We start from the raw sequence: 12,446 nt of genomic DNA, 5'->3' as shown, positions 1-12,446 counted from the left end.
CCAATGGATAACCTGCTCATCTTGATTGTTCTTATAGGCTGGGCTCAAGTTTACAGTTCTCGTGTGTGGATAACTATGTACTCCAAGGTTCGAAGAGCATCACTTGCCAAAGGGTCACAGATACACTGGCCGCTTGGAGCGACCACAGACCAACGTGTCGAGGTAAGAAAACATGAAAGGAGCACGACAAAGGAAGCATAATAGAGCACTGAATCGATAATTAAGCACAGATTCACATGCATATTATAATTAAACTGCGGTAGAGAAATGACAATTTGTAAATGTTGACAGCAGCAGAGCATTGCGTCAAATTAACCCTATCAATGTTGAGAACGCATCATGAACAACTTGTGCAAACATATTTGCGCAGGTGCAGAAGTGTTTAATTAATTTATGTGCTGAATGAACAGCCCTCTGTTTTTATTTCTGACGATCCATCTTGTATTAGTTAACACGCATTTCATGAAGTTGTTTCCTCACTGTAAATATAAATAAATAGCAAACAAGCTGTTTATACCGTATTAACCGCTGGGAGCAACTTAGTCAATCGTGCCCTTCTTTTTTTTTTTAATTTCAACAGATTTTATTAGCAAATTTGTATAGCAACAGAGGACAGGTATTCAAGCTGTTGACGGGGTGAATGCATCACTTAAACTCCAAATGCGACCGGGCAAATTCATGTGTGCAAACCGATGTTTGCATAGACCCGCACTGTTAATAATTGAACTTCAGTGTGTATGGTACCGAGTGTACAACTAGTCAATAACATGACTGTTTTTCAACTGCATTTTCAGTTATGGGCCAAGTCAATGATACTTACTTTATCAACTTCAGAAAGATAGAAGGGTAAAATAAGCTTGCACGCGTTGTACCCTGCAGGTGACAGATGTCAGGAATGACCTTTTAATTTACTGAGCCATTTTACCATCCATTTTTGATTAGTGAAATTAGCTAACTCTTGAAATGCATCTATAATTGGAGGAAGAAGAACATTGTTTTGTGTGGCATTATTTGCTTATATTTCACTAGTGCATTACTACACCCACTTCTCTCAGTTTTTTTGTGGTTACGTAGTACAACGCAGAATTAAATTAGGTTGTCCTTTTAGTTTTGCTTCTGACATACATTCAGGTATACGTCCCATCTATGGCCCACAACAATGCTATGTCCCTGCAGCACGATATCCTATTCCACGTATAGGCCGTTTAAACCCACCGTTAACTCAGAGTTGCAGACATGCATTAAATTTGCTTCACTGAAATACTCATGGATACCTCGAATATATGTGTGACAAATTATTTTCTCACAAGACATTTTCAGTCTGCATGTATATGCATTGCTGTTTCTGTTAAACAAAACCAGGAGGCAAAACTCACTAACTATACGTTAACGCAAAGGATCATAGAAGATATAAAATGATGATCATCAAACATAGACTTATACTTTTGTGTAACATAATTGCATTCAATTTCTATAATGCATAATTGAGTTAAATTTCCCAAATACTAATTGGCACTGCTAGATTGGGTGATAGATGATGAATGATGTGTATGTAATTTCAGCTAGTAAATATGGAAGACCTTTCTGAGTAGTAATCTACTGGGGGCAGGATATTCAGATTGCTTTGTAGACAGTCATGCTAAATTTTAGTGAATTTCTCCATCAACTAGTATATAAGAACTGCAGCTATATACTATCTAAGATTCCCTAACATGCTATTTCTGATGTATGTGCAACATAATTTTCTTTAGGAATGATGGTGTTATTTATTTAAAAGAATGCAGGGCCGTTTCTAGGTGTTTTGCCAACCTAGGCGAGAATTGAAAAATGCCGCCCCCTCCCTTTTACTACCATCACTCTCTCCCCCTGTCATCCAGGCTAGAGAGGCACACCCTCTACTGCCAAACCCTTCTATGTTACTCTCATTTACTATCAGGAAACACGATCACAACAGTCAGTCCAGCAAACGACCTCAACGAAAAGCCCAGGCCAGCCCGTTACGGTAGCCATACATTCACAGAACTATGTACACCGATGCCCAATAGAGCCTTGTGTTTAAATACCACGAGGCGTCCAGTGCACCTCGTTTTCAAAACCAGAAACAACAAAAATAATAACTTGCTCCATCTTCCAAGGCCAGACCTAGTGGTTTTGCCACGCTTGTTTTTTTTCTTTCACTGAGGCACCTAAAATAGTTATCATCTACCATTGTATCCATTTAATAGAGGCTGATCACAACAATTAAAAGATTTCCACATCAGGGAGATTATAGTTCATGATGCTCAAATCTGCGCTGATCAGAGACTATGGCAAGACGCTAATAAAGTTTGGCCTTTCAACACAGAATGCACCACTTCTTGGCGCTGTGAATAGAAGTTATTGACAAGCTTGTGCGTGGTACCGCTATAAGAGTAATCCTGACCAGAATTTGAGCCTGTACAAGGCAGAATGCACACTTCACCATAGTTCACAAGTGGTTCCATGTGGTGGAACACCTTTAACCAATCCCGGGTTTGCGGCCACCTGTGAACTGCATTCTGGGATTTGTAGTCTTACTTTTAACAGGGTACGCACTGGTTCAAAAATACCAGTGTGGACATTGACTTTGGCCTAAACAGTCACTACCGGATGACGGTATCGGGCATGACACTAGGCTGGTGGTCAGTTCTTCTATTTTTTTTTTGACAGAGTTTTATATAGCGCTAACTTGACCCAAAAGTATCGGGTACCAGAGCGCTTTACACAAGCACAAGTTACGTTACATCATGAGGACACATTCATTTTTGTCAGGCACGAACAGCCTATTATTATGACAACAGGCGCAAAGTTCCCTGAGCTGCCAATATTTCAACCCAGAATTCCGAAAGAGAACAATAACCCCTTTCAATAGTTCAAGGCATGTTAAAGATGAAGCCAACTTAAGTGAAAATCTCTAATCATTCAGTTGTTAAGCCATTAACCAGTTACCAGTAATGAGATGAGTAAAGGTTACAGGATAAGAGGCAATAGGTACGCAGTTGCTCTGCTCAACCTTCCAACAATGTCTTCAAAAAGGTACTGAGTGATTAAAGAAAAATATGAATACGGGTTCAGAAATAGCGCTGGCGCAGACCTAGCACCGTGAAAACTTCCACACGTGAGTAGCCATGAAGAGGTGCTCGCCCTCTCCTCCGGGTTGGATTTCTGCGCAGAGAAGATGAAAAGTTCCCCCATAACTTGTTAAACCAAGTTGACCAAATCCATTTTATTTCAGCTCCTTGGTGAAAAAAAATTGAAAGTTCTCACACCGGTAATTGGACGTCTCGAGCGCCAAAAAGCCCAACAGGGCGCTTCGTGAAAGGAGCCAAGGAAATCCGAAATATTAGAGTAACTGAAAGTGGCAACTGCTGCCCAACAGAGAAAGAAGAGAGCAAAGATTGGTTGGCAGATTCCGCCTACCCCTTATTTAATTGCGCTTTTTTCAGTAATAAAGGAGCCAGTTATTCTGACCAAAGGGCCCGGACGGCTTGGCATGGCTCATTGTTGCTAAGGTCGCAGTCTAGGGACTGAACAAAGGGAGGTGCGGGGCGGAATGACAAAGCAGGTTTTCATTCATCTCGGTAGTGAAGTGTTGCAGGAGGAGCACGGCCGTTTCTACCATTAGGCAAGACTAGGCGGCCACCTAGCTTTACTTTCGTAGGTTCAAGTAAATAAAAAAATCCCCCTTTTGCCGCCCTAGGCGGCCGCCTAGTCTTGCCTAATGGTAGAAACGGCCCTGAAAGAATGTTAACACATATTTTCTCTCTCCAAAAGCGTGATGGATCTGAAAAGAAAGTAGCACAATTTGGAATGCTTAGCCCTAGACACAGGTGCTTTTAAATTCACTGCCACGTGACTCTGTACTAAAATACTACGATTCCCAAAATGCGTTATTATTGCAATTCTCCTCGTGCTGCTGTAAAATATTGATAATGCATAGTAGCATCCACCACTGCAGTACTCATTCCAATGTATGTAATAACTTTGCCCCAAAATACCCACGAGCATTAATACACACAAAGAACTAAAAGAAGTGTCTGCAGTATAGAAGTCCCTGATTGACTCTAATGACGAAACTGATCAGAGGGATGCAATCCTTGTCTAAATCTTATCACTTCAAAGCATCTTGCTAATGTGCTACAGTGATTGCAAAGCACTAGATTAATAGCATCTATTACTTTTACTACTTTTATTCATATTGACTTATTGCTGGTACCAAAGGGACTAACATTTGACATCTGTTAACTGTCGGTTCATAACTGTAATCCATGTTGAAAAATTAGAGTACAGGCATTATTTCATCGAATTTTAGAATGTAATTATGATTTAACAGTGGTTTTAATCTGTAAGGCTCTTTTTGGTGCAACTGACAGCTGAATGATTTTAAATCTTGTTAATTATTGGCTGCTATCAACAGGGAAGAAAATTGTAATGGTTTTAATTAACTAAACAATAAAAGTTTTACTTACTATTACTTTTAAAGGGGGGTGGAGGAATCTAATTTTGTTAATGATAATACTGAAATCAGCGGCCTTTCAAGAGGGGTACAAAATGTGTTGGAGTCAAGGTGCGCTGGTGCATTCCAGATAAATAATGCGTAAAGACTTATCACAAAGCTTACATAACCATATCTTTGTATTAAACACTGACTGAACACTTAGGCAGGGAAGAATCAGATACAGTGAGCATTGTAAGTATCAACTTAAGGAATCTCGGCCACAGTTTTGGGCTGACTGGTGCCTTAAATGTTTGAAAAGCTGAACACAAAAACATAGCGGGGCACAACAAACAGTCAAAACTGAACACAGCACAATAACCACGTCACAACACAATAACAAAGAAAAGTTGTAAGGCAATGGCACAAATAGCACAACGCATCACACAACAAAAGTCAACACAACTATTATTTTTGTCACACATTATCACCTTCGCATTTCTTTTTTAAAAAAAAATAGTTGTAAAAGTTATTTCACCAAGTGCTGTCTTGTTCAGCACTATTTAAGGCCCTAAAGCTCCATCCAAAACAAACATTTGTTATCCGGTCCTAGTCCCTGGATATTAAACGTTGGAAGCATTTATACTTTTTAATAAAGCACAGATTTGTAAGAAACGTTAAAAAACATGGCGAGATGAGATTCGAATAGAGTAACACTGTTCCACTTCCACATTTGCAGAAACGCCAGCACTTATAGTTTCTCTGTTGTTGAAATGGTATTAATATAGAAGCCAATTTGAGGGCAAACATAAACAAATATTATCAGGTACATGTTGACATCTACTTCAAGGCCATTCAACCTTCATTGAACTAAAATGTGACATTGTGTTCTATTTGAACTAGTCATCTTAGGAAACGGACAAGGATACATCGTGTGCAATTTTGGATAACATTTTCCAAAGCAGTATCAGAAAAGTTTGTATATGAAACACAATGTTCTCATGCTTGCCTTAGTATTTGCAGTGCATGCACATTCAAATACGTGTCCTATTTTCGCCGCTGCTAATTAGAAAAGAACCTTGACAATTGAAAATAGGTGTTGGTTTCTTTAAATTCTCAAGTGGAATTCAAAAGCCAAAATTAATATATGTAAATCTTCATGAATCCCATATCACCTAAGCACGAGCTAATATTAAATTCTTTCAGAAGAGTCAACTTTTATCTAATGATGGTACTGCTCTGTAAGTAATTGTAAGCCACTGCAGAGATGAGCACCAAAGTAGAGCAGGCGTTTAATTCCTAAGGCACGAAAATATGTGTTTGTGTAAAATTAAAGTGTGTCATATTACATGCAATCAAAAACTTATAACCTCGATATAAATCACATTTATGCAATTTCCTTTGAAATAATACAATACTAACTAATTTACATGGCAGGGTAAACTGGCGGTTTTCTCTTAAAATTTAGGACAAAATCGTATCCATTATAAGGAACTTGGGGGCATATTATCAAGGGATTTATATCCTCTTTTTTGGCTTTAAAAGCCAGGAAAGCGGAGATAAAATTATCTCCCTATCAGCAACAGGGTGCTAACACGCAAATTCGTATATTAGCACCCTTTTCCTCTACGCTACCCCTTGCATCTCTAATGAGATGCAAAGGGGGCGTTCCAGAGAAAAATAATAGGAGAAATGTTGTTAAGTGACATTTCTCCTATTATCAAGGATTTCGCTTACCCTGTTAGTGATAAAAAAAGCAGCGCTAACCGCGGTTAGCACTGCTTTTTTTACACCTGGTATTTTCCTGACTTAGCCATGATATCCTATGGAAGGTGGATATCATGGCTAAGTTTGTGAGCCCCTATCATCAAGCTAACGCCAAACTTTGAGAGATTATCGTTGGTTTTCCAGCGATAATCTCTGAATTGGCAGTTAGCGTGAAGATTTTTATCACTTCTGAGATAAACCTTGCTAATAGCAAGTTATCTCTGCGATAATTTTCGGCGATGCTTAGCGTTAAAAAATTTGTTGCTAAGCATCGTTAGCGATAAATATCGCTTAACGTTGGTAATATGCCCCTTGAAATCTTCCTGAGTTTGTCACTAGATGACTGCTCTCGTTAAAGTCAACAAGGGACCACTTTCATGAAGAGATAATTTCGACAATATTTCTCATATGTCTTTTTGCTTAACTTTGGAACCCTTTTCTATGTAGCCTAATATACTCTTATTTTGCTTATCTTTTTATATTTTTACTTAGATGAGTAATGCCATTGCAGTTCTTTAGTATATTGTTGAATTTGTTGATAGAAGTGTTACAACGGAGTTGGTTGGATTGGCCCCAGTAATGATTAGAATTAACCATGATGCTTCTGAGTTAATGGTGTGGGGCTGTGAGATTCGTCTAGTCAATGACGTGTGATCTTCAGTGTTGCCCTTTGTTCAAATATACGAAAAGCATGAGTCTTGTAGAAGTCTATTCTTTCACGTTAAGTTTGCAAAAGTGTTCCATAATTTAATTCATCAAACAAATGAATCCTTGATATAATTTCTGCATTGACTGCCTAGTCACAGTTCCCATTTATGCTGCCAGCAAAATCGATACATTGCTGCATGCAGAGTGCAATCAATTTCAAAACCTTGTAATCCATACTGTGCATAAGTGGGATGGAATTGCACTGTGAGAGTATAACCTTTGCCAGAAAATCCATTTAAATGTAAACAACATTTAGTAAGTACGCTTTGTAGTGTTTAAATTAATACAAAAGCATGCATCTCTGACGACCTTACAAATTAGTGAAGCTCGCTTTCTACCATTCACAACTAAAAGATTTCTGACCCACTTGCTTTTAGAATAGCAATATTTGACCGCCATTTCCCGTCAGTACAACATGAGAGGAGTCTGAACTGTTATGATTCACACATTGCTTGCATGACTCCTTCGCTCTCTAGCAAATCTAACCTAATGCATAAAAAAGGTATACCTGTTAAATTAAAAATATGTTTTTTAAAAGGCCAGTAAATCACTAATTAAGCTTTGTGCAAAACCTGTTCTAACGATAGGCAAAAAGACACATGAAAATATCTATAAAAATTTATAACTATGTTCAAAGTTATTTATTTTTGAAATTCATCACTGCTGACTCTACGGGGATAGTTAATCTCCCGACTGACTCAGGAAGATCCCTAGTACCTCTGTAAACATTATATATATATACCAGTGATCAAGACTACTGTGTAGTCGAAACGCGTTTGGCAGCGGCGAAATAAAGAAATTTTGAAATCTCACACGGCATGGTCGTTTAATGATGGAGTAGCGAGACTCGATCCAAGGAGTCTTATGGTGACGACGCAACTCTCGGTTTGGTGGAGGCAGTGAATGCTTGGACAATTTTAGCATATATATATATATATATATATATGCATACATACATACATACATACATACATACATACATACATACATACATATATATATATATATATATATATATATATATATATATATATATATATATATATATATATATATATATATATGCCACGAACACCTTCTCAACAGAAAGTCAGAAGCCACTGTAGGGGAATGCAATGGAGTCTCTTTATTGAGGCTGGAACAGATGAGCATGGGCGTATGCATTTCGGCCGTGTGGCCTCTTCAGCGCCCCAGGTGTACCAAGTGAGATTTCCCGCCCAACAGTCCTGCTCCCATTCAAATAGTTCTGGTTGGCTCCACCCCCAAGCGGAGATCTGTGTCACCTGCTTCGATGCAAACGGGTGAAGCAAACTACATGTCCCAGCATGCAGTAGTTCTTGCCAGGATTTGTCGCCAAAGTGCGTATGGGGCAGAGTCTGCAGACAGTTATCACCCGGTGTCTCACACTGTCTTTGCACAATATTGAAGCTCCTTGCGTCCCCACCTGCACAACCGCCACACACAGATCTCCGCTTGGGGGTGGAGCCAACCAGAACTATTTGAATGGGAGCAGGACTGTTGGGCGGGAAATCTCACTTGGTACACCTGGGGCGCTGAAGAGGCCACACGGCCGAAATGCATACGCCCATGCTCATCTGTTCCGGCCTCAATAAAGAGACTCCATTGCATTCCCCTACAGTGGCTTCTGACTTTCTGTTGAGAAGGTGTTCGTGGCATAAGTCTGCACGGTTAGCCAGCGACGTGCAACAGAAGCCCCTGCACGCAAACTGACCTGGTCATCACTGGCGCCGTTCTGTTCTGGCAGAACTTTCTTCAATCCGAGGTATCGGAAGGACCAGGCTCGCCACTACACCCAGGAGGAACAGAAGTGGTGCAACTTTGCACTGGGAGAAGCGCACTGTCGCACCTTTTTCCCCCATGGAAGTTTACCTGTGTGTGGCGGTTGTGCAGGTGGGGACGCGCGGAGCTTCAATATTGTGCAAAGACAGTGTGAGACACCGGGTGATAACTGTCTGCAGACTCTGCCCCATACGCACTTTGGCGACAAATCCTGGCAAGAACCACTGCATGCTGGGACATGTAGTTTGCTTCACCCGTTTGCATCGAAGCAGGTGACACAGATCTCCGCTTGGGGGTGGAGCCAACCAGAACTATTTGAATGGGAGCAGGACTGTTGGGCGGGAAATCTCACTTGGTACACCTGGGGCGCTGAAGAGGCCACACGGCCGAAATGCATACGCCCATGCTCATCTGTTCCAGCCTCAATAAAGACACTCCATTGCATTCCCCTACAGTGGCTTCTGACTTTCTGTTGAGAAGGTGTTCGTGGCATAATTCTGCGCGGTTAGCCAGCGACGTGCAAAAGAAGCCCCTGCACGCAAACTGACCTGGTCATCACTGGCGCCGTTCTGTTCTGGCAGAACTTTCTTCAATCCGAGGTATCGGAAGGACCAGGCTCGCCACTACACCCAGGAGGAACAGAAGTGGTGCAACTTTGCACTGGGAGAAGCGCACTGTCGCACCTTTTTCCCCCATGGAAGTTTACCAGTGTGTGGCGGTTGTGCAGGTGGGGACGCGAGGAGCTTCAATATTGTGCAAAGACAGTGTGAGACACCGGGTGATAACTGTCTGCAGACTCTGCCCCATACGCACTTTGGCGACAAATCCTGGCAAGAACCACTGCATGCTGGGACATGTAGTTTGCTTCACCGTTTGCATAGAAGCAGGTGACACAGATCGCCACTTGGGGGTGGAGCCAACCAGAACTATTTGAATGGGAGCAGGACTGTTGGGCGGGAAATCTCACTTGGTACACCTGGGGCGCTGAAGAGGCCACACGGCCGAAATATATATATATATATATATATATATATATATATATATATGTATATATATATATATATATATATATATATATATATATATATATATATATATATATATATATATATATATATATATATATATTAATTAGAACTGGGGGTCTCTTGTTGCAGAGGTAGGTACCACTGTCCAAATAAGGGTATGGAGGAAACTCTCTGAGATAACCCCTGCTCACCTCCTTGGTAGCTTGGCACGATCAGTCAAGGCTTATCAAAGGCAATGTGTAAAGTATTCACTGTTGTAAATCAAACTGTGCAAACCTCGCTGTATGTGCAAATACACAATTTATAGACATATATTGAGCATAAGTACAACACATAATTATGGTTTTAAAATTATTTGTTAAAAATCCCTTATGTTATGACTAAAAGACATGAACATCAACATAAAATTAAATATGTAAAATACATTTATATATCCCACATGATGTTGTCATTGTTTGCATCAGTCTATGTTTGACATAGCCATTCTTTGAAAGAAAATGACTTCCTGCATAAATGCATATAGTCTAAAAGTGCGATAATGTAATCATCCTGGATTTGAATTAATTGATATAGTATTTTATCCAGAGTTCCTTTTGATAAACAATACAACTAGTTCTAAAAAACAGTTTTAAAGTGCTTCCGTATCTAGCAGCATATTTTCATATGTAAACATGTGACCTTACATAAAGTGCTACGTGCTCATGAAAAAAACCTTAAAAATCGTACTTCGTTCATGTGATAAAACCCGTGGACTAAAAGACACATTTTATCTAAAATGAAAAGACTAAAAAGCAGTGTGTGAAGACACTCAAAAATCAGTACGTAGACAAAACTTATATCACATTTGACAGACCCACAAACTTTAACATCACTGTAAATCCTATATCTAAAAATTAGAAACATTGCATGACTGCTTTAAAGATGCGGCAAAGAAGACTATGGTTATTTTTATGTGCGCAGCCCCTTCTACAACTTCATACTCATTAGCACTTTTCATAAAAGATTGTACATGTCCTCAATTGTGTTTAATCCATTAGGTGCCTCACTATCTAGATCTAAAATAGTAGGTGTTTCAAGTTGTCGTAACACTTTTTCCCTATTGCAACCTCTTCTAAGTAGTGCAATGGCATTGATCACGAAATGTGTAAGGCAGCTCAACTCATTGTTATGTACAGCCTTAAAATGTCTGGTGACAGGATATGAATTATCACTATTCACTATTGTTCTCAGATGCTGCAGATTCCTGACATGCACCTGCAGTTTGGTACTCCCAACATAACGCAAGCTGCAGGTGCACATCAGGATATACGCAGCATATGCAGTTCTGCAGCTGTAGCTGCCCTTGATAGGCATTTTCTCATCAGAAAAAGGAACAGTGTAATGTGTAGTATTGATGCCAAACTTGCAAGCACGGCAAGAGGAAAATTTGTAAAAACCCTGCCTCCGTTTGAGCCAGGTGCTTGTTGTGCTCAATTCCGGGCTCATTTTGACTAATTGGCTTCTCATGGACTTAGGTTTTCTTTATTTAATAGTTGGTAACTCTGGGAGTCTAGTACCCAACACTCCGTCCGTAAGAACAATAGGCCAATTTTTCTTGATGATAGACTTAATTTTTCTCTCTTGTTTGCTGTACATGGTCATGAGGCGGGGGTGCTCCTCCTCATTCATCTCATCACTCACCGCCTCCTTAGAAAGTAATAAAGTCTCCCTTGACCTTTCTTATGCTTTTACGAATGCCTTAGTGAGCACCTTATCACTATAGCCTCTTAATCTCAGCCTGCTCATCGTGTCTTTTGTGCATCTTTCAAATTCTTGAGGTGTACCACAAATGCATTTTATTCTGAGTAACTCCCGTAGGTTATATTCTCAATAAGGTGTTTTGGGTGTCCACTACTGGCATGCAAAGTGCTGTTTCCTGCTTTGGATTTTCTAAATAAAGTTGTTTCCAGTTTGTTGTTATTGACTGAAATCTGTACATCTAAAAAATCTATCTTAGTGCTGCTGATGTTTGAGGTAAAATTGAGGTTGGAAGAATTGTTATTTAAAACCATAATACATTTCTTAGCACACTCCTCATCTCCCTTCCACATAATAAAAACATCATCTATATATCATAGCCAGTGTAGCAAGTGATGCACATTCTCAACCTTACTGAGGACCTGTTCCTCCCACCAGCCAACATGCAAACAAGCATAGCTGGGGCAGAAACAGGATCCCATAGCCTCACCTTGGATTTGTTTCAGAGTTTCTTTACCAAACAAGAAAACAATATTGTGTAGGCACCATGAGATTAACTCTAATAGCATTTTGTTGTGCCCATAATATTCACATTGTCTACCATCCAGAAAATCTTTCACTGCATTGAGTCCGGTATCATGATTTATGCTTGTATAACGCGACTCAATGTCCAGTGTGATTAAAATTAGACCCTCCTTCCATACAATGTCATTGATTTTGCTAAAAAAATCCCCTGTGTCCTTAACGTAGCTAGGTAACTTTTTAACTAAATCTTGTAGATACATGTCAACATATTGAGAAATATGCTCACTGACACTGTTCATAGCTGAAATAATGGGTCTACCAAGTAGTGGAGAGACCTTTTTGTGCACTTTGGAATCAGATACATAATCGGAATAGCTGGGCATTCAACATTTAATAAATTAAACTCAACTGAAGAAATCAATGCTTCT

The 12,446-nt window shown here is 39.8% G+C and overlaps 1 protein-coding gene across 1 annotated transcript in view; it reads left to right on the top strand.

Moving 5' to 3' along the window:
- Positions 1 to 12,446, top strand: part of CSMD1 (CUB and Sushi multiple domains 1) — a 3,932,590-nt gene that overhangs the window by 1,641,439 nt on the left and 2,278,705 nt on the right. Inside the window, exon 9 of the mRNA XM_086925641.1 lies at positions 38 to 162. Coding sequence (XP_086781767.1) covers positions 38 to 162 — 125 coding nt within the window. The remainder of the gene's footprint in view (positions 1 to 37; positions 163 to 12,446) is intronic.

This window comes from Lissotriton vulgaris, chromosome 6 (assembly GCF_964263255.1).
Source record: "Lissotriton vulgaris chromosome 6, aLisVul1.2, whole genome shotgun sequence".
NCBI lineage: Eukaryota > Metazoa > Chordata > Amphibia > Caudata > Salamandridae > Lissotriton > Lissotriton vulgaris.
This window is presented reverse-complemented; position numbering and strand designations above follow the sequence as displayed.